Source organism: Ochotona curzoniae, unplaced genomic scaffold (assembly GCF_017591425.1).
Source record: "Ochotona curzoniae isolate NIBS_2020 unplaced genomic scaffold, NIBS_Ocur_1.0 contig_1274, whole genome shotgun sequence".
In the NCBI taxonomy this organism is placed as follows: domain Eukaryota; kingdom Metazoa; phylum Chordata; class Mammalia; order Lagomorpha; family Ochotonidae; genus Ochotona; species Ochotona curzoniae.
Window position 1 is genome coordinate 3824926 of NW_024465023.1, and position 23679 is coordinate 3848604.

Sequence of the window (23679 nt, forward strand, 5' to 3'; positions counted from 1 at the left end):
TTTGGGGAGGGAACCAGGTCTGTCTCTTCTACTCTCTGTAAGTTTGCTTTTCAAATAAAAATAAATAAAATCTTTTTAAAAATTAACTGGAAAAACGAGAAGCTTGCTTTCATGCCTTTATGTCCCTGCAATACCTAGTATGGTGTCGGACACACATCGATTTGGAAATGACAGCTACATGAATGAACGGCTCAACCTTTCTCCTGACTTACCTTACTTCTCCCACTTTTTAAAAAAGATTTATTTTATTTTTATTGGAAAGGCAGATTTTACAGAGAGAAGGAGGTGAGACAGAGAGAAAGATCTTCCATTTGCTGGTTTACTTCCCTAGCAACTGCATTGCTGGAGCTGAGCCAATCCAAAGCCAGGAGCCTCTTCCGGGTCTCCCACGCAGGTGCAGGGTCCCAAAGCTTTGGGCCGTCCTCGACTGCTTTCCCAGGCCACAGGCAGGGAGCTGGATGGGAAGTGGAGCCGCAGGAACATGAATTGCTACCCACATGGGGTCCCGGCACCTGGAAGGTGAGGATTTAGTCCCAGCTCTGCATCCAGGCTTCCTGCTGGGGATTCCAGCTCCCTGTCCACCACTGCCAAGCAGTGGGTGAATCCTGGCCTTCTCCAAGACCAACGTCTGAGAATTTCCGCAACAACAGGACCACTGTACTTGCAGGTAAATGAGGGGACTGAGATCTAGTGGTTTGGAGGGGAGAGACTGGATGATCTGAGGGGTCAGACTCATGTACCAGCCCACATAAGAATCCGGAGCTGGGATTGTTAGCATGGAACATTGCTCGATCATTACATGCCAGTCCACGCGAAAGCTCCAGCTGGGGCCTGTCCAGCTGGATTAGATCCTAGTACCTGACTGAATGTGAAAATCACCAAATACAAAAAAATTAAAAATAAATAAATACAAAAAAAATTTATAGTTCTAGTTGGTGAGACATATCTCACCAACAAGGATTTTGATTTTTTTTTTAAGTCTCATCTCTTCAAAATACTTTATTAAATTCTTCACTGATCATACAGTAGCATCATTTTCTTCAAGAAGGTTCTTGATTTTACTTTTCATTTAATTTCTATTTTTCCTCCTGTTGTTGATTTTTTTGTGGCTTTTCATTTAAGGGGAAGTATAGTAACTGTGTAATGGAGACTATCATATCCAGATGTGAGGATACAATGTAGTATGCATCTCTACTTCCAGACAAAGATGGACTCCCAATGAAACTGTTAGCTGTATCTTGACAATGGGATGCTGGACTCTCTGCCATTGTCCATGCCCGCAATAATGGACATATGACTGCGTATGAAGAACTACACTATGGTAATGATATAGGGGAACTCAGTGTGTGTGGGGGGGTAGCAGACTTGTGGAGGGGATAAGGAAAATCCCAGGGCCTATGGAATTGTATCATAAAATGATAAAAATAATAAGAAAGAAGTAAAATAAAGAGAAGAAATTGATATTTCAAACTGAAAACTGACAAGACAAACATGAGTTCACCACTGGGTCCAAATGCCACGTCTTCTGGCAGCCGGCTGTGGCCATGCTCTCTGGTACCAATTCACGGAAGCTGTGCAGTGTCCTTGGTTCTCATGACCTTCCCTGATGACTGAGACATCACTTGCGGAGACAGCGAGGCTGGCTTGCGCAATTTCCTTGTGGCTGTCAAGTGAGCCTCAATGTGCCTCAAGGGGGTCACACCCTTAGCCTCCGCAGCAGCGTGGAAAGTGCTGTGTAACATCTCTTAATGAATGCCTTGCATGTGCAATGTCAGCGGGGTGCAGGGGTGCTGAGCAAATGCTCCCAGAAGCCAACCCCAGGAGCGCTGAGCTCTGCTCTGTTAACACCTCCCTAAGAGATGCAATTACCCCGTATGGTGGGGACTTTTGCTCAGAATTTCCAACACCTCCGTCAGTCAGTTACCAAGCAGGTTCGCCAACAGCATAGCTGATGAGGTAAGGAAACCAAAAGAGAACCACTCAGTGTACAAAGACAGGCTTGGTTAGACCACAGCTAATGTGGGAAGCCCAAGGGCAAAAGTCCTTTGAACAAGACAATGAAAGAAAATGCCATATTCCAAATGTCAAAGTCCCACGATCACCGTGGCCAAGCAAGCCACTACCTTTTGTAATACTTTGTAAAGCCAGGATTTAGAGTTCACACACTTATAAAAAAAATTCTGGCCTCTTGTCGCGCAACAACTTTTAGGTTCTGCTATACTAACTTCTGATTTTTAAAATTAAAATACTACTTGACCTCTAACAACAAAAAACAAGGAATGGGAAATATGCAAACCACAAACAATCCCTTTGGGTCACATCAGTATTGACACCTGGAAATCCTGCTCAGGAAAGCACCTACAGCTCGTACTAGTACCCACACTGTACCCCAAATGTTCTTGCTTCTTCAACATCTGTGATAATCTGCTTTTGGCAACGGTGCAGCTTTACATTGTTGACACAGGATTTTGTTGTTTTCCTTTCAAGAGTGTTGATCTTGTTACTGCAGGGCAATTACTTGCAGATCAGTCTGACTTGTTTAGGTTTGTGCTTCGGTGTTGCTGAGGGTGAGTGGAGGGTCGGTTCTCAGTTGGATATCTGGGTTTTCTACCTTAGCTAAAACTCCAATACCGGCACCACTGTTGACCTCTGGGCTCTGCACTCACAGCCCCCAATCCCAAGCCCTTATTTTCCACATAACCTAGTGAAATGATACCCTAGGATGTTAGTATTTGGCTAAAGACTCAAGGGATGCCTGCACAGCTTACTGGGACTCTTTCTTTACGCAGCTCCCTACCCTGAAAATCGTGCTGCCTTAGCAGCCCTGAATTACAATTCCGATTTGCCCCCATCCAGCAAGTCCATTGCTCCATGTCTGCACTCAGTTGCTCTGTGCTGAAGTTTAGAAAGTTTCCCTTGGGCCAAAAGCAGGGCTGATGGGAAACCTACCTTATGCTTCCCTTCTCCTCAGCCTAAAAGCAGATGTATTTTGTTAAAGTTTCAAGTTGGCTATGGCAGGAGGGTGAGTGTAGTACCATTTACCACATCATAGCTACAACCAGAAATTATATATGCCCTTTCACAAAAGACTCATTAATTAGAACCAATTCATCTTCTAGGTATCATGGAACTAGAAGCTCTATCTTTAAAATTCTGAGCTATTTCAAGGACTAATTCCCCAAAGAATTCCCTGACAAAGAATGTCTGAGATGAAGATACAGACAAGGTTTTTTAATTATCCTTGAACTTTCTTCCTCTAAACAGGAAGGTGCAATATTCCCTAAGGTAAAGTAGGGCCACTGTTACGCAGCTTTGTATAGAAAGATAAATAACGCAGTCACTTAGTGCCACCTAGTCCTTTTCAGATAATACTGCACAGAGAAAATGAGATGGCTGGAGGTCATTTAGTCCAACAAACTAAAGCCCTTCCTGTCCTCCAGAGAGAGGAGGCCAAATCACTCCTGTGGCTCCCACAAACCCCAGCGTTAGCAAACACCCCGGAAGCAGCCTTCGATTCCAAACATGACTGAGAAATGAGAGGGGGAAAAAAGAAACCCAGACCACACCTCAGTCCCCAGAAAGAAAAGAGAGCTTCTGCAGGCATGAGGTGGCCTGCAGACAGGGACCGGGAGTGCTCGGTGAGGCTCTGATGGGAGAGGAGCTTGGATGCCAGCCCCAAGGCCCTGTGCTCACAGCCACTTTCCCTCTTCTAGCTGCTGCCTGAAGCCTCTGCAAAGCAGAGCAGCCCGTGGCTGCTGCCGGGTCCACAGCTCCAGGCTGTGTCCACAACACACATGCCAGACCTGCTCTGTAGGCCCAGTTTCACTTGTAGCATATGTGATCTGAAGTCTTCCCAAAAAAGATATATGTTTTAGCCTGCTTTCTAAGAGTAAAATGGAAGACTTTCTAACTCTGTAAGTTAACTTCAAGTATCAGAAATCACAGGAAAATACGCTTAGACAGGGTCCTTCACATGTCCTTGTCATCTGGCTCTAGGTGTGACAAGGGACATTTGAGAACACGTGAGCAAGGAAAATAAAAGATAGAAACCATTAAGGTAGTATTCATACATTTTAATTACATGCAAATCTGAATGTAAAGAGCTTTGAGATACTTAATCAGGGACTATACAATTACAATAAGTTATTTTCATCCCAAGAAAAATTAGCCTAAGTACTGAAGCGGAATTCTGGGGGGCGTACTGACCTTAGTGGCAGGACAGTTCAGTATCCCAGGAACGAACACAACCTCTCGGCTCTGACCTTCCTTTTCCCGTAAGTTATCGTAGCTATACTTGCCATTCAATGTCTAGGCCTCTAAAGCACTTCCAGCCACAACATCTCCTTTGCTCCTCCCAGCACCACCCAGAATAACACCGGAAGAAAGGCTGGAAACACAAAATGAGATGGAGCTTCTCTAATTGCTTGAGACAGGAATTAGATGATTTTTTTTTTAGATTTTTTTAGATTTTCCTGTGTGCTGCAGAGATAAAGCTTGCCACGATGGTGGTGCAGGGATTACTGACATCCCGGGAGCCACTGAAGCACAGCACTCTGGGGAGAGATAACAGTTTGGCTGAACAAACACAGGGTCCCTTCAGACAGCTTTACATAACTTACAGAGCCATGTGAGCCTGGCAATTATGTGCAAACTCAGCTGTCCAGCACCGGGAATGATGACCACTAAGACTTGAAGGTGGCATTGTTCTGCCAGTCTACTGGTAAGCTAAACTAAATAAATAATTTCCTGCCACCCCACACTCAGGGCTTACCAATCTAATTTATAGCTGCGTGTCTGACGACAGCCAGGTCAGGCAGGAAGAAGGCCCCTAAGTACATGAAGGTGTCAGGATTCAGCTCAGCCGAACCGCTGTCCTTGCTCTGCGGAAGAGGAAGACGAGCAGCAGCAAACCTGTGGGCTTCTCAGGCTGCGAGGAGGGGCTGAGTCACGCTTTCTGTATTGAATAAGGACACTTACAGGCTAAGAAAACAGGCTATGTGGCAAGAAATACATTCTCCGACAGAAGTGACTCATTTGCTGAGCACTGGCATTTTTCAAATGTGTGTAAACCCAGATGATCCCAGACCTATACTTAACTTCTTCATTCACTCATAAAACATGTCCTTCTAATGGGTCTGTCAGCATGTCATCATCTTCAGGGTGACACCTGCTAATTTGCTCCTCACCCCTGAAACCCCGTTTAGTGCTAGAATTTTAGCTCTGCTGAAAGCTTCAGCAGTTCAGAGAGAAGGGTCAAGGCCAGCCATCTATTTAGCTGATTGGCTTTCTTACGCCAAGCAGGATCTTTCCCTTGAGATTTGTAAAGCCACTTCTCTTTGTGGAGACAATCTTTCTTCCTGCGGAGTGGGAAGCAAGGGAGCCTGAAAACATTTTTCCCATGAATAAATGCTTCAACTAATTAATGAATTAATGGCGGGGAGTCAGGAAGGGGAAACCAACACGAGGACAAACAAAAGAACATACAATCATCAAGTGACTGGGACAGAGCTCAGGACTCCTGCCTTGCTTTTTTTTTTGTCATAGTAGCAGCAAGCAGAATGCCAAGTGGCACCAGAGCCCAGAAGAAAAGAGGAAGGCAAAATACACTGGGTATGGGAAGAGAGTAAAAGGTAGCAGCAGGAGGAGAGGGCACTGATACAACAAGAACTCGTGCCAGCCCTGGGCTGAGCCCAGGATTTCCTCTGCATGGCTATCAGTTCAGTTCTGTATTCATGACAAACAAATTGCACATGGATGCTGTGGACACAACTTCAGTGATGCCATAACTTTAACAGATCAGAAACTGAGTTTCATACTGCCAGCAACAAAAACAAATGGGTGGGTAAACAGCATGGCAATACTGTTTGTCTGCAAAGTTATAATAATCACTAAGTCATCGAGTTGGAAAGGGAACTCCACGGACACTTACCCTTAGGTACCCAGGGATGATGGGGACTCCCAATGATTTCCCAAGAGTCACTTCTGGGAGTGACTGAACTCCCCTTCTCCCATGGGAAGCACAGGCTCCACCCACAGTTCTCATCCTGCCTCACCTCCAAGATCTGATGACATTCAACAAGCAGTCAAGAGACCTTGTACTGCAGAGAATACACACAGTCCTAGGTCAACTCCCAGAGCCGCTGAGAGCATGAGGTGAGATGCTAGGCTCCTGGGGACCCACCAGGACAAGGCTAAAGTGCCTGCGGGCCTGCACTGTGGCTGCCAACAACCCAGGATCCTGCAGAGGCAAGGCATGGTCCCGCAGGTAAACGTTCCATTACTGCGTACAGAGGAGGGAAGAGAGAGATGAGAGAAGCTGGGGGGAGTTAATATTTAGTTCTAACTCCACCCCCATGTTGCTCCCAACATGTGGGGTCCCTAGGGAAAGACACAACTCCTGGTTTGTCTGCTTGTCTGGGTCGTCTGAGATTCGGGATTTTTGCTTCTTGTCCATCATTGCAGCCCCAGCATCTAGCATGAGTGCTGATACAACACAGATGCTTTGCAATGAATGACTGTTAAGAGAGCACAAACCCTAACCTGCAACCAGCAATCTTCAGTCTGACCCCATGACTGGAGTCCAGGGTACCACAAACAACCTTACCCAAGGTTTTGGGTCCCCTCCTTCTTTAAGGTGCCTGACTGGTCTCCTAGCATGAGCATCAATGATACCCTGTACCATGACCTTCCCCTTCCCTCCATCTTCACCACTCCATAATTTGAGCCCATAATATCATCTACTTGGGTTTTTACATTGTCACACAGGATTGTCACAGCAAAGAAGAGAGGGGCTTACTTGTTTTAAGGGTCAAACACATAGCTACCCAGGCAAGTAATTTAATAAGAACTACCCAGATATTCTTGTTTATAAGCAGCTCATGTGAGAAATCAATTTTTCAAGTTAGAGGGGGGCTGTCTGAGCAAGGCCACAGCTCTGAGGCCAAGAGGCTACTGTCCAAGAACACCACAGTGTCTCCCCCAAGTCAGGCCCCTCCTGTCCCGAGAGGGCATAGCCACGGCCAGGCCGGCCTTCCCCTGGTGGCCACGCTCCCAGCTGGGCCTGGCCGCCATCCCACCAGGCTGCCCTCAGTCCTTCTCCAGGGAGCTGCCCCAGTTGGAAACCAACTCAGAGGCTTTGGAATCTTCTCCAACACGTTCTGAGCACAAACCAGGAAGGCAGGGCTGGGGGCGGCAGGAACACAGATGCCGCAGCTATTTTCGAGGGCCTGAAAATACAAGATAAACACAGGTGTGTTCTGCACAGAGCAGAAATGTTCCCAAAGCTGCAAGGATTCTTTATTTATCAATAAAAAAAAATTGTTCAGGCTGCCACATCTCATCCTGGCTTGCAGGGACAAACATAAATAGTTCAGGTCTACAGAGGGCTTACAGACTCCTAGTGAAGGTGCTTGACTCATTTTCTAGAAAGCCGCACAAACTGACAATCTAGGGCTAACAATGAGGGCGATGCCTGCCTGTGTCTCCTGCCACAGCATGGAAAAGCAGGGCAGAGGGAAACCACCAGAACCGACTGCGTAGGCGGAAACTCAGGGTCAGACGAGACTCTCCCAGCAAATGCAAATGAACTTAGTCACTAGCAATTCCTGTCTCTCACCTCGCCTCATCTGCCCAGTAACTGGGAAGAACCAAGGGCATACTGAACAAATCCTAGTGAGAATATCCATTTTAGAACAGCAACAGCCCACGGGGCAGCTGAAGGAACATTTGGACATGTCCCTACCTCCGAGGAGGAGGCAAGGACTGTCTGCAATGGCCACAGGCTTGTACAGCTTCTGAATCCCTTCTCCACCCTGTCAGCAGAGAACATTTCTTGCCAAAATCTTGCTAAAATCTCCACCTGCTGTGAATTGGAAACAGTTGTAGGTGAGTTAGTCACCATTTTAACTTATTTAAGATCATGGCATGCTAGACCTAATGGAAACCTGCACCCAGACACAAGAGCCCTTTCAGTCCAAGGCCCACAGGAGGGCAGCCAAACCAAGGCAACAGCTCCTAGGATTAGAGATCCCACTGGCAGACCCCTCCTTGTGAGAGATGTGTTGCACCACCCATAGCGTCTTAGTGAATCCTCATAGCAACCACTGACAGCTGGTTTAATGGCCAAGGAAACTGAAGCTCAGAGGGGTTAAGATAAATTCCCAAAGACATGTACACAGCCAGGAACAATGGAACTGGGATGGAAACCCTCATTTTCCTGAGCAGGTGGCCTCTGTGGTGGTTGTCATCTCAGTTTGGGATACCAGGCAGGGTTGATAGGTATTTTATGGGAACAAAAGTAAAGCATGCAGGTATAGGAGAGCTGGAACCCTGGTTTCCCAGAAGATCATATAAAATAAAAATACAAGAAAGGCAACAGAACACAAGGGATCCTTTGAAGCAGCAAGCTCAAAATAGGCCCAAAGCGCATGGGATTACGCTGGCCCTGTCAGCAGTTTTCAAAATCAAGCAAGCAAGTAGGCAGAGCAGCTCCTGGGGCAGCAGGAACATGAAGATCAGTTCAGTGAGGACAGACACCCGAGCAGGATAATGGCTGCTGAACAGCTGCATGGACCAACATCACAGTAGACTGCAAGCAGACTGCTTGGGAGAAGAAGCCCCAGGACTTTTATCTGGTTTTGCAGAAGAGAAAGGTGAGTCATTTAAGATTATGGTTGGCACGGGGTGTTAATCAGGTACAGCACTAGTATGGGATGGTACAAAGGGCTGGCTGCAGGGATAGGAACAGGTGTCAGGAGGGGGCAGACTGGAATTGGGGAACAGGTGCCATAGGCCTGCAGCACACTAGGACTAGAGCTGTAATGGGTGCTGGAGAAAAGAGGATGCAGGGGGCCTGGCCCTGCTTGTTCACTCCACAGGACAGCTATAGGACTCAAATGTGAGCTTGGCTGGTGCAGAATGGAAGTGGCAAGAACGTAAAAGACTAAGCTCTCAAGTTTGGGGTGTGAGCAGTGCCAAAATGATAGAAAGATTTCAGGTCCAGGGAGCAGTGTGAATATGCCAGTTGGTTCGTGGGTCCAAATGCACAGGGGAGAGGACGTGTTGCATTCAGCAAATGTAATGTGTATATCAGCTGTCTGCCTGGTTCCAAATAGCTTCTAAACACACGAACTCGTGTCGCCGGGGAAATGGGCTGCAGTGCCCCCGGACACTTGCAAAAGTGGCTGGGTCCTTGCCACAGCCACCTGTTCATTTCTCCATCCTGTGTGGCTGAGCCCAGGAGACACTCTTCTCAGCCTGCATCTGCACGGCTAGTTTAGCACAAGGTCATCCGACGAATGTATTCCCATCCCTGTGCTGGAATGCCAAGGACTGGAGCAGCACACACTAAGAAACAGCTCTGCTCCAGTAACAGCCCTTCTATGGTATCCTTACAACCACACAACTACAAAAAGCTGTCCCTCTTCACAAACCAAACCAGAACTAAGACAGCAAGCCCCACATCACATATAGCTCTTTCATTCTTGGGGAGTACAGGCAAATAGACTCTCCCCCTTTGCCTGTATTTCTAAAACCCAATGTCCGTGTTCACCACTGATGTATTCATATGATGCTTCATATCCATCTAACAGCTTCCTCATTGTGTTGTGCTGTAGGTTTGAGTCCAAGCAGGAAATGCACTGCTCATGCGTAACCAGCCCATGTAAGCTGCAATGGAGGGGTGGCATGAGACGGAGCAACTGTTTGGCCTGCGTGCTTGCAGAAAAGCAGGTCACGGGCAGCGCTGTCCCCTGACCTGCCCTCCTGCTACACTGCTCACCTACAGAGCTACACTGATGGTGAAAGATGGAGAAATTCTTGGGGGAGCTGCAGAATGCCATGGTGGGCATCACTCCCACAGAGTCCATCAGGAGGCCAGCTCTCTGTCTCTTACCTGACGTTTGGCAAGCTACTAACCTCTGTGGTCATTAGTTCTCTGACATCTTTGGATCTGGCTCTTTTTAGAGACAATCACCCCTGATTATCAAGGTCAATCCCACTGATCACTGTCTGGATGAACCGGGCAGTGGGTAAGCACAGGCAGGCAGCACTTAGACATGGCCACAGGCAGTGGCGCCCAGGGGCCATGCCTAGCCCAAGCCTATATTCTCTCTTTGCCCGTCCCCCAAACCTTCCACACTGCAAGAGCTCAGGCAGCCGTGATGGTCTTCTAAATCATATCCAGGCCCCGCCACTCACCTGCGTGCAAGAATAAAAACCACCTTCCACAGCCTGAAGACTGCTCAGCTGCTTGTACTATTCTACCACCACAAGAATCTCATACTTAAACAACAACAACAAGGCCAGGCAGTCTAGGAATCACCTGAATAATGTATCTTCTACTCCTCATTTGGCGAGTACCACTGCTTGAAAACAGAAACAGCGGTCAAAGGCCCATTAGCTTGCATCACTTTGCACAGGTTTTATAGCTTTCGAGGTATTTATAGAGTTATGGGTATAACAATAATAAAATCATCCAACCTTTTTGCCCAAACAAGACAAAAAAAATTCTCTCAGGCACTGTACCTGTCTTTGATGAGAGCCAGGAACATTCTTTAAGTGTTTCCCACCAGTGAGGCATGACCAGCCTTTTGAAAGCCCCCCGACAGGTCCACGCGACACAGAGCTTTACAGCCCCACTGCCAGGGAGGGCAGGGGCCCCAGCCAAGCAGGATGCCTCCTGGGTTATTCTTTCCAGAACATTGTTTTTTTTCCCCTGTAGGGCCAGGCACTTTTGCAACTGGCCCCAAGACAAAAAGCAGCCCAGGGGATTTCACCTGCATAGACGAGGCTTGGTGACAAAATGCAGAGAGGCTTCTCCCTCACAAGTCCCGCAGCACGACAAGCCAAAGCCGGCAGCAGCCAGCCAACAGCGCAGCGAGCCAGAGCTGAGAAAGCAGGAGAGAACCTTGCATTACCTTGTTGATCAGAGTCACGATGTCCCCTTCCTTGATTGTCAATTCATCATCGTTCTGCGCCTCATACGGAAATATTACTTTGCAGTAATCCTTGGCTGTAAGAAAAAACAAAACACAACTTTGAAGACCCTTTCTCTAATGACAGGGGCCAGGAGAAGATGTTCTTTATTATGTTCATTTCAGGGAACAGCAGGCTTAAGAGGTAAGATTGCTGCATAGAAACAGGGTCATCCTCAGAACAGGATCTAAGGTTGGCTCATTTGTTTTTGTCCATTATGTCTCTTCAAAATTTCCCCCATTGGGCCCGGCGCGGTGGCGCAAGTGGTTAAGGTCCTCGCCTTGCACGCCCGGGATCCCTTTTGGGCGCCGGTTCTAATCCTGGCAGCCCCGCTTCCCTTCCAGCTCCCTGCCTGTGGCCTGGGAACGCAGTTGAGGACAGCCCAAACCCTTGGGAACCTGCACCCGCGTGGGAGACCCAGAAGAGGCTCCTGGCTTCGGATCGGCATAGTATCGACCCGTTGCGCTCACTTGGGGAGTGAATCATCGGATGAAGATCTTCCTCTCTGTCTCTCCTCTCTGTATATCCCCCTTTCCAATAAAAAAATAATAAAAATAAATTTAAAAAAAAATTTCCCCCATTTTATTTGAAAGGCAGAGAAACAGAGACAGAGAAATGGACTGAGAGAGATTTTTCCATTCATTGATGGATTCCCCAAAATGCCTATAACACCCAAGACCAGGCCAGGCTCAAGGCAGGAGCCAGAATGCCATTCAAGGCTCTCCAAGAACCGACACCTGCTTCCCAGGCTGGGCAGCAGCAGGAAGCTGGATCAGGAGCTGAGGAACCAGGGCTTGAGCTAGGGATCTTGGCGCCACACGCTGCAATGCGGCCACTGCACCAAACATACACCCCTCTTCATTTACTCCCCCTCACAAATCATGCAACATCGTGACATGCTATTAACTGCTTTTCATTTTTCAAATTAACAGAAATTTCCTATTTCTCAGGAAAATAGACATGTATGGGTTTATACACACTTCAGGTACATGCATAAGCAGATAATCTATAGAGAGAAATGCTTACATTTTATCTTTGCCTTGTTCAGAAACAGAACACTCATGTTACAAGGCTGCAATGGTACATAAATCAGCAAAGAACTATGCCACTGTGGTAGATCTTAAGAGACAGATATCAACCAATCTGTGTGCAAACATATGTCAGCCAAACAGCCAACCAACACGGACTGAATGTTCTTTACACATGTATGTGTGAAGAGTTAACTTGTTCAAACATCTCCCATGACATCTCTGGGAGAACCTGCCTAATCAAAGATGGGTCTACTTACCACCAATGAGATATACCAACCCTCACCAAAGACAGAAAAATATTCAAGCTACTCAAAATCAACTCAACGATGTCCTGAATTATATGCCTTTGAAAGCATGATGTGAAATTAACGCCATTTATCTAGAAGCACCAGTTGAGAAGACAGTAGAAACATGTACCATCCCTCTGGGAAATGACAACTTAGAAAACTGGGCTCTGATGACTCAGGGTAGAAGGTGTTAAGGAAAATTCAAGAGAATTAGCATCAACTGGGACAGGCATTTATTATTTCACATCAAAGTTGACAAACATAATGGTTTTAAATGGCCTTAGATATTTCCCAAGGATTAGGACAGTCCCAACAGATTATAACCCAGAATTATATACACAAGTATCAATTATATTGTCCCCGGTAGACTTCATGTCATTGAAACATGTTTATTTTGCTAAACATCCCATCACTCAAAGAGTGATATCTAAAGTAAAGGCAATATAAATTCATAATACAGATACACTATGGCCTCAGATGGAGACGTGCAGGGGAGAGGAGCAGCCAGGGGGACGAGAAAAGGGCACTCCCTTGCTTCTGCAAGGATGCTTGAGCTCTGTGTCCCATGGCTTGAAGAGATCAATTAGCTCCCCTGTCCTAGCTTACCCCAGGCCTCTGAGGGCATTTGCTCATGAACTTCTGCTGTGGAGCACTAGTTCTAAACCCCATCAATATCATGTTCCTGAACTCACATGGTTACTAACATTTCATCTCTCTTCAGTTAATAGCAAACCTTCCCAAATCTGAACTGGTCAGATTCTAAAGGCAGGGTTTGGGGGGAGTGAGGGGGTAAGTTAAGCATCTTTAAATTGGATAATGATAGCTCCTGATGAATTTTCCCACCAACTGTGCTACTGAAATGTAACTACTCACATTCAAAACTTACTCCACCAATGTGCAGTATCACTGCAGAACTACCTGGCAAAAGCAATCCCACTTTTAAGACACTTGTTCAAATTAAAATCATGGAGACATTTTACAAAGAAAATGAGATGCCCATGGACAAAAAAGAAATGAGCAGGTGGTGTTTCTGTTACCTTCTGTCAGAACAAGCTAATAAAGAGTGGTAGGCTTGTTGCTTAACTTGCCAGCGGCCATTCCCCGTCTACTTCCTAGTTCATCGAATTCCCAGTTTGTTCAGAAACAGGAAATCCTCCCACAGTCCTAGGGATGAGTAAAACAAATCCAGGCAAAAGGTATTGATCTTACTCCCCACTGTCTGCACTGCTGACTGGTCTGGCAGTGAGGATACAATGCATTACCAGCCAATGAGATGTGAGAGAAAATCTGCATGGGCAGGGACTTGACCAAAGTGTCTGGCTTTTATGTTTATACCATTGTTTCATCTTCATTGGAAGAAAAATCACAGAGAACTTGACCCTGAGCCCAGACACTACTGAGATGTGTATCAAGTTACCCAGTCTTTGAGGGGCTATCTCTGGACCTCCTATTGCATGACTTAATAAGACAACTGACAGCTACTATGCTGTGGTCAGGCAGATATTCATTACCTAAAACATGAGACTTCCTGACAAAAAGAGATGTGACACGAGAAAACAGGAATGTTCAGTGATCTCCTAGAAAAAGACCGTCTGGATGCGTCCTCCACTCTAAAAAAGCCTCTTTCTGTTTCCTTGTCATTACCTTGCAGCCTAACCCTTCTCCTACTCCTTCAGCGCCAGGTTCATAGTAAGAGAATCAATGAATGACTCTGGAATGCATGCACTTGTAACCAGCAAAGAGAAACCACCACCAGGAAAGCACTAGCATGCCTCAAAACGTTCCATGGGTCATTTTACTTCAGGCTTATCATTTCTTTATAGTAAGAATGGCAGGTATCACTGGCCTTCTTAAAAACACAGTTAATGAAATACAACATTTATACTATAAAATGCACCCAATTTTATTGCAGTATGATGAATTTTAATACATTCATACAGTTGTGTGACCATCACCATAGTCCACTTTTAGATTCTACCATGAAACATGTGCATAGAGAGAGAATCATCTAGAAAGCACCACAAAGGAAAAGACACAAGCAACTGTGTTGATTACCAATGAGCACTGTCCACTGGGGCAGCACATCTCAGCCTCTTCACAACCCTGCACCCCACACAGAGCTGGTACTCCTCACAACCCCAAGTGGTAGCTGGCAAGTGCAGGGAACTGTGTGAGACAATATGTGGAAGGAGAGGATTCTGGGCTGCAAGACAGGACACTAAGGACTGTATGTGGCCCCAGCCAGGCTTTCCCAAGGCCAGGACTCAAGCAGTTACACTGTGGCTCCAGGCAACCTCAGTGCCTTCAGATGCAAAAGTAGGGTTACCTTGGGACTGACGTTTGTGGCTTAGTGGGTAAAGATGTTCCTATGATACTGGCAACACACATGGGGCACCAGTTCATGTCCCAACTGCCCAACTTCTGATCTAGCTCTATGCTAATAGCCTGGGCAGAGAAGGTCCAAGTGTTTGGGCTTTGTATGTGGGAGACCCAGATGAAGCTCTGGCTTCACTCTGACCCAACTGTTCGTTCTGGCCAACTGGGGAGCGAATCAGCAGTTGGAAGATATCTCTCTTGTCTGTAATTTGTGACTTTCAAATAACTCTCCAAAAAATATTTATTGAACCACTACCATGAAAAAGATGTTGTCAGCTTTTGCATTTGAAATATGCAAGGAAGTCCAACCAACCATGCTTATCTTTGCATGGACCATCTATTCCTTTGAGAAATTAAAGGCAAAGCTCCCTGCTTGTGGCCTGGGAAAGCAGTCAAGGAAGGCCCAAAGCCTTGGGATCCTGCCCCCGTGTGGATGCGGACAGAAGATGCTTCTCTCTGTCTCTCCTCTCTGTAAATCTGCCTTTCCAATGAAAATAAAACAAATCTTAAAAAAAAAAAAAAGGAAAGTAAAGACAAGAGGAATGGCAAGAAAAGACAAATACAGTCATAAACAGAATTAACTATGATTTAATGTTGGCGTGCTTTAGAGAAAGGGAAGATTCTTTCAAGGCAGATTTCATCAAAGAGGAACCGTTTTATATGTCTTAAAAGGACATAATTCCAAAATCACTTTTTTATTTGGGGGGGGGGGAATGTGGGAAGATAATAATTTTTAAATGTGTAGCACATAGTGGAGTGAGGGAAGGCATTTTTCATCTATTCATCCACTAGATTTAATTAGTCTGAGATAAAAAGGGAAGAAGTACACTCACAAACATGAATCAAGGCACAATTTATCCAGTGACTAAGCTAACTTTGATGCCACTTTTTCCTTTAGAAAGATTATAAAATACAAATGAATTAGCATAAAACTAAAATCTTAAATCTTAAGCTTTTTGCTTTAATCTTGTAAGAATCTTTAAAAAAATCAGCTATTCTTTCTATAAAACAAAACATGAACATGAACATGCAAGTGTGCAGAGAAAATGTGTACAGCATCAGCAGGCTCCAGGACCCTAAGGCCACTTCCTGCTTCCAAGATCAAAAGCCTTTGTCTCAATTAAAGCTTTTCACATTTTAAGAAATGTGCATTATTAAAATCACCACATAGCCCAGTCACAATCCAAAACCCCCAAGACCATTACTTCCATTTGAAAATGTGGAGATATTCACATATTATTTAAAACTATTAAACGAACTGAACTCACATGCCTATTCTCTTCAGCTGGTTTTATAACCTATTCAATAAAAACCAAAACAATTCAGGGTCTATACCATGGCTCAATATGCTAATCCTCCATCTTCAAGCATTGTCATTCCATACCAGCACCAGATTATGGCCCGACTGCTCCACTTCCAATCCAGTTCCCTGCTTATGTCCTGGGACCCTGCACCCTCATGGGAGATCCAAAAGAAGCTCCTGGCTCCTGGCTTTGGAGCTCAGGTTCAGCCACTATGGTCACTTGGGGAGTGAAACAGCAGATGGAGAATCTTTCCTTCTCTGTCTCTCCTTCATTTTGTAAACCTTCCAAAAAACAATAATAAATGAATCTTTTTTGAAAAACCACATTGTTTACAATAAAGAAGCAAAAATTTTCTTTAGCTTAATTTAAAAAAATGTATAGCAGAACAAAAAACAAAAAGCACAAGAGCAAACTGAACACAAACATGCAAAGGGGAAACCAAATCAGGCTAGCTCTGGGCTTGACGGCGAGACAGGAAGTGCTCCAGAGTTTTCAGTAGTGGTGGAAAGGAACAAGCCACACCTAGACCCAGAATTGTCTTTTTTTTTTGAATTATTTATTTATTTATGTATTTATGTATTTATATTTATTTGAAATGCAGAGTGAGAGAGAGAGAGAGAAAGAGAGAAAGAGAGAAAGAGAGAAAGAAAGAAAGAAAGAAAGAAAGGGAAGAAGGAAAGAAAGAAAAGATGAAGAGAAATCTTTTGTCTGCTGATTCACTTTCCAAATGGCTACAAGAGTCAGTGATGGCTCAGGCCTAAGCAGGGGCGAGGAGCTTCATCTTGGTCCTCCGTACATATGGCAGGAGTCCAAGCTCTTGGGCCATTTTCTGCTGCTTTTGCCCAGTTCCATTAGCAGCGCAGTGGGACTCAAGCTGGCATGCACGTGAGACGCTGGTGTTGGAAGAGGAAGGTTGGCTTGCTGCACTATAATGCTGGCCCTCTGGAATGTTTTGTTCTTTCGGGACAGCACAACAGAAGTATCAAGTTGAGTGATGCCAACTTTCACCAACATTCTAATCAGAAATTCTTTCCTTCAACCGACAAGTGACATCAAGGGAGTGATTCATGCTCACTTTTTAGGACTCTGAGAACAGACTTTTCCAGATTTTTAAAAGAAAAGGTACTACACAGTTTATAGGTATGAAACATTCTAAGTTGTGCTTTGAGGCCACACTCAAGCACTAAAATACTGCAGCAAGTGAATGACTGGTCTCCAGGTAGGGTAAAGGCTGGCATATGGAGGTCCAAAGTAAGTTTTATCATTCAGGAAATAATAAAAACCCTTTTATTTTTCAGAACTGTTAGCCTCGTGGCCTTGCAGATAACACAATGGACTTCTATGCTGTTCTAGGTAAAAGAACAAGGGGAAAAAGACCAGCATTTGGTTTTCAAGGAGCTTGGAACCAAGTGGAAGGTTTTCTACCGGCATCAGTGAGAAGAGGGTGAGAGCAATGCACACAGTTTAAAGCAGAGTATTAGAAATAGAGGAATAACTTTCCAAGCAGCAAAGTTAGGATCCTGTCTTTAAGGACAACTGCAGGGAGCTTTGTGTAATACACAGAGACATTCCTCAGAGGTACAAGGCTTGGGAGTGCTTCTCAGTCACGTCCAATGATGGGAATTTTGTGCAGCACCTGTTCCTTGCTTCCCAGATCCCTTCCCTGGGGATCTGAACCCACACAGGTGACGTGGGACCCAGAACCCACCTACTTGGCAGTACTCTGATGAGTATAATGCTAGGGAAGCTACAAAACCTTAGAGGTCAGTGGGTCTCACACTTGAAAGAGCAACAGCCCTAGGTGGAGGGTGTGCCCAAGCAGATGGCCCAGCCCAGCCCTAGGACTCTGTAAGCCAGGGCTGAGTTTGGGGACTTGCATTTCTAACAGGTTCCCAGGTGATATCTCTGTAGTTGGTTCTGGAAATCCACTGAGAACATACTGCTCTAGAGATGGCGCTTGCCCAAAGTCTGCTAGGAGGGGCAGACTGACTGTGGGCCCAGGAAGGCAGAACCACAAGGTGCTGATGATAGGGCTAGCTAGGTGAAAATTTAAGCTCTGGGTGAGCTGCAGAGGAGCAGGGGCAACTCAGAAGGGTGAAACACATGCTGGCCTCCTCATCATTTAGTCACTATATATTCACAGAGTGCCAGGCAGTAGGGACATGCCAGTGCCATTGTGCCATTCACTTGAAGCTTTACCAGCCATTTGGAAATTGGCCTCCACGGTTTGAACTTCTGTTGAAATGTAATCCTCCATGTGGCAGCACTGGGAGGTAGAGCCTGGGGTCGGGGCGGCACTCAGATGATAAGAACCTTGATCTCTTGCACAGGTGGATCTGATAATAAAAGAACGTGAGACTACGGGCCAAAGGCCTTGCTCTCCCCAGCCCAGGCACTGCCTTCCCTGTTGCAGCTCAGCTAGTCAGTCTGGGACTTCTAATCTCTAAAATCAGGAGCCAGCCTTTCAACCTTTCCAAATTGCCCAGTCGGTGGTATTTTTTTTTTTTATAGCAACAGAAAACGGACTAAGACCTCCCAGAGGACACTAGAAATACTTGGAAACATTTTTGGCTGTCACAATTCAGGGTCAGGGGGAAGAGATGTTACTGGCAATTGCTGGGTTGAAGGCAGAGTGGCTGCTGAATACATGGCAATATACACACAGGAAACTGTCGCCAAAAGAGATAGATCCCCAGTGTCAACACTGCCAAAGTGAAGAAGGCCTGCTCCATATTGCAATTCCAGCAGGGAAATGAAACACAGCATGTAGTTCACTCCATCAACTCCAACCCCACATCTTCCTTTCTGAAGAAGCTGACCCAAATCTAAAGTTGCAACCCCCATGTTTGCTGTCAAATGCTGCTGAGGATTTGGCTTGCAAATTATTTCACAAGCATCAACTATGATACCTTCTGCTCTCTCTTTTTTAAAGATTTATTTTTTTGGAAAGGCGGATATACACAGAGGAGAGACAGAGAGGAAGATCTTTTATGTGATGATTCACTCCCCAAGTGACCATGATTGCTGGAGCTGCACTGATCCGAAGCCAGGAGCCAGGAGCCTCTTCCGGGTCTCCCACGCGGGTGCAGGATCCCAAGGCTTTGGGCTGTGCTCAACTGCTTTCCCGGGCCACAAGCAGGGAGCTGGATGGGAAGCAGGGCTGCCGGGATTAGAACCGACACTCATATGGGATCCTGGTGCGTTCAAGTTGAGGACTTTAGCTGCTAGGCCACTGTGCCAGGCCCTCTCTTGTTTTTTTTTTTTTTTTTAAAGATTTAGTTTTATTATTTTTTCATTGGAAAGGCGGATATACAGAGAGGAGAGACAGAGAGGAAGATCTTCCGTCCAATGATTCACTCCCCAAGTGAGCGCAACGGGTCGATACTATGCCGGTCCGAAGCCAGGAGCCTCTTCCGGGTCTCCCACGCGGGTGCAGGCTCCCAAAGCTTTGGGCTGTCCTCGACTGCTTTCCCGCTCTCTTGTTTTAAAAAAGCAATATTCTTTTAGAAGCAATGAAAGTCTGACATGCAAAGATCTCTTTCTCCAGCACAGAGCAAAGGTGCTTTCTTCTGCTCAGAGGAGGACTGCTTGCAGTATCCAAGGCAACAAGCTGAATAAGGGTTTAATTTCATGTCCAAGAAAGAGCACTGTGTTTCGAATGCAGACCTTAGGCAGCACAGGTACACTGGGGACCATCATGGAGGACCCTGACTCTGAAGCCAGATGGCAGGTCCATGCTGGGGGCACTTGGTGACAGGTACTTCTTTGCAAAAGGAGAGGACTCTTGGGACATGGGGCACAAAGGCTAGAGTACAGCCTGCAGATTCCTAGCATCACATACTGGATCACTGGTTCAAGTCCTGGCTTCTTTACAATCCAGCTCCCTGCTGCTGTGTCTGGGAAAGAAGGGCAAGATGGTTGGCAATCAGGGTGGAGTTCCAGGCTCCTGGCTTTTGTCTGGCCCAGGCATGGCTGCTGTGGCCACTTACGGAGGGAACCAACAGATAAGATTCCCCCTCCCTCTTTTCTGTCATTCTGCATTTCAAATAAACCAAATGTATCTTTGAGAGAGTGTGCCAACAAGTAGGGGCCAACGCTGTGGTACAGCATGCTAAGCTGCTACCTGTGATGCTGGCACCCGATATGGTCTCTGGATACATCCCTGGCTGTTCCATTTCTGATCAAACTCCATGCCTGGGAAAGCAGCAGAAGATGGACTAAGTGTTTGGGCTTCCTGCTATCCATGTGGGAAACCTGAGTGAAGCTCCTTCCCTCTGTAAATCTGACTTTCCAATAAAAATAAAGAAATCTTTAAAAACATATTGATTTAATTTGAAAGGCAAGCAGAACTAGATCAAAATAAACAGATGTACCATCTGTTGATTCACTTCCCAGATGGCTGCAAGGTCTGGGCAAGCCTGACTCAAGAACTCCATCCTGGTCTCCCACACGCAGGAGCATGGGACAGGGCCCTGAATGCTTGCGCCACTCCCTGCTGCCTTGGAGATCGCGGCCACTGTGACCCATGGTAGCAGTCTTCATGCCCAGCCCCAAACTTAAGCAAAGCGTTGGCAGATGCAACACTGCACATCTGTCTCAGCTGCCAAGGAAACGGGAACTGGTTACCCTATAGCCCAGACTGAAGAGCGAGCCCTTCCCACACAGTCCTGCTCTGCGTCTATCAAAGCACCTCATCGTTTACATTTCACTGAGTTCAACCTCTCACTGAAACCTGGAACTACCTTGTTTATCTTTTTTCTTTGGGTGACATCCCGAGCCCACCTGGTTTGCAGTCTCCCTTGTGGCAACGTGCCAAATGACTCTATCAGATTGCAAGTTTGTCTGTGGTAGATGTGGGCTGACTGGCCTAGAGTACTGACTACAAGAAACAAAGGTTCTCTTTGGCCCCGTGGAACACTGACAACCACCGCTAGCCTCAGAAACCTGCAGACCCAGAAACAGGGTGGTGGGCGAGCAAATGCATCCTTTTCTTCCTGATGGCTGAATGCTTAGGAAGGGGGTCCAAGCTAGAGCCCATGACATCAGGAACCACTCACAGCGCTCCATTAGCTCCACTGCTATCTTGCACGCTGAGCACTTTCTAGGCAGAGTGATGGAGATTTACAACAGAAGACAGAGCCTAGCCCCAGAGAAACCAACAATGCAATGACAGCAACAAGGCGCCATATGGGACCATCACAGGGGCAGCTCCAAAGAAGCAAGTCAGTTCAGAGTGTGGCAAAGGCAGTGTGTTTTGTTACGAAAGCAGGTGCAGCTCAGCAAGAACAACACAGCCTTTGCGCTGTGGTTGTAATTTACTTGAAAACCTCATTTGTCCTTGTACAAACCCCGTCAAGGCATTTTCTCTTCCAAACCCAAGGACTCAGTTGGCCTTCTGCATTTATAAAACTAAGCTATCTGTTCGGAAAGATGTTAAACAGTGCTTTCTTCAGGCTATTTTTTCTATCCCAAGGAAGCTACAAATCTGCATCAATTGTAATAAGAAAGAGGGAAACTCCAGATGTGGTAGGCTGGAGGCACCTCAGGGCACTTCATTATGAATATTTAGACAGTTTTCCTCTTGTTATGAAAATTAAAACAATCTGTTCCCCAGCATGAGTTTCCAATGACTTTCAGTATCATAAATGTTATGTTTCAGGAGGGACTGGAGATTGTGGTGGTTTCCATAAATCTGATCAACTGAGTTGCGTTTTCATTCAGAAAGCCCCAAGTCCCCTGGACACTGTTGAGTCATCCTGATTCCTGTTCCTGGTGTGAACCTGCGTTTCAGCCAGAGGGACACCCACACAGAGGGAGCTGCTTAACTCTCCTACCGCGCTGACCAGGAGGAAGCTCACATCCTGAGCCCAAGGTCATTTCTAAGAGTTGGCCAGCCCTCTGCATCTTCCACCAGAATGCAGATATTCTGAGAGTGGGAAAATGGTCCAAATGGAGGCAGCTCTCCATGGACTGAGATGCCACTAAACAGAGATCGTGGGAGAACAACTATGCCACTCTGCCACTATTAATGAAAGTGAGGTGAGATTAAACTGCAGAAATTCTTGCCCTTGGAATCCATGAAAAACATCTGCTGGAAAACACCCCTCAAGGCTCCCCTGTCCATAATTCTTGCCTTGCCACCCCTTTCCAGGCATACTTACATCGCTACCCATCACAGCCTCTCACACTCCCACAGAACTGTTCCCATCCTTCCCTTGGTCTCCCCAGTTTCCCAGTCCTCTGAATGCAGAATCCTTATACAATGCGCCCTACAGCTTTTAGAATTAAACCAGAGGATCAAGATGCTGAGAGAAAGCTCAGGGCCTTTCTCCAGCACAATCTCCCGACTTGCAGACAGTACAGAGAAGGACCACAACAACCAAAGTATTTGCACAATGTCACAGGGCTAGTAAGTACCAGAACTGGCCCTCCTCACTCCCAGCTAAACACTCCACGCAGCTGTGGTCAAAGTGCACCAGCAAACCACGCCCTCGTCATGATGTCTGCGGGACTGAACAAGGTGTTGGCTGGAGCCAGGATGCACCTGCACGCTTTTGGGAACTGAATATTTAGGACTGTGTTCTCAGGCCCCAGAAGCATCATAAAACCACAGCGCCCAACAAAGTCACCACTAGGTACACATGGCTGTGGGGCGCTGGGAGCACGGCTACTTTTTGCTGGATATGCCACGCCTATGAATACACGCAGGATGATGAAGACTTTCCGGGGAAAAAAGCAAGAAAGCATCTCATTTAATAATTTTACATGGATTACATATTGAGTGATAATACTGCCAATAATGGGTTAAAAAATGACAAAGGAAGCTCAATTGCTTCTTTTTAATGTGGCAACTAAAAACTAAAAACATGTTCCTCAATTGACATTTCCACTGACTACCACAGTTCAAAAACCCTGATAATCCTCTTCACTCACTCGCTGAGTCCTTCCACAAGGCCTTGAATATCCCACGTGCGCACATCACAGAGGTATCTAGAGGCCGAAGCACAGATGTGCCGAGAAGGCCAGGGAGAGGTCAAGGTGGTCTGGTGGTGGCTGAGTGGTCAGCTTCTCTGACATGAAGGTCCATGAAGGCCTAAAGAACCTGCATTCTGTAAGAATCTTTCCACCACCCAAACTACTCAAAGTACTCAGCATATTGGATAAAGCCAAACTCTGCACTACATGGGCAGTGTATATACATATACATGCACATATACATATACATATATGATAGGGAATGATAGGAAAAAAACCCGTCACGAGTTGCACATCTAAATTGGGTGCATCCTAATGGTGAGTATGTAATGAATCACATTCATGCACATTTTTATGTGAAAAAGCTGCCAAGATTATTCAGGGATTTTTTTCAAAAAGCATTTCAGGGATGAGAAAACCCTTATCTGCTTTGCACTGTAAAATGGATAATTTAGGAAACTCACTCTTAGTCCTGCTGTCCATTTCAGTTTTTGTTGAGTCCAGAGTTGCTGTAGTTGGAGGTAACTTCTTCCCGATAGTCTGATGGGCAGAAAAGATAATTTGACTTATTAAGATGATTATCTCCAAAAGGCAAATGAATAAATTAAGGGCATAACAATGTAATATTCAAAACCGGTTCTAAAAGCCACACTGAAGTTCATACATTGCTCCAGGTATTGGAGTATAAGCAAACACCTGTTCCAAAGATAAAAACAACTTTTTCCTTTCTAC

At 45.9% G+C, this 23679-nt stretch overlaps 1 protein-coding gene across 3 annotated transcripts in view; it reads right to left on the reverse strand.

The window, feature by feature from the left end:
- Positions 1-23679, reverse strand: part of SH3KBP1 (SH3 domain containing kinase binding protein 1) — a 305428-nt gene that overhangs the window by 73838 nt on the left and 207911 nt on the right. For all 3 annotated transcript variants that reach the window (XM_040997748.1, XM_040997739.1, XM_040997757.1), the window contains 2 exons: positions 23412-23487; positions 10917-11011 (listed from right to left, as the gene is read on the reverse strand). In XM_040997748.1, coding sequence (XP_040853682.1) covers positions 10917-11011; positions 23412-23487 — 171 coding nt within the window. The remainder of the gene's footprint in view (positions 1-10916; positions 11012-23411; positions 23488-23679) is intronic.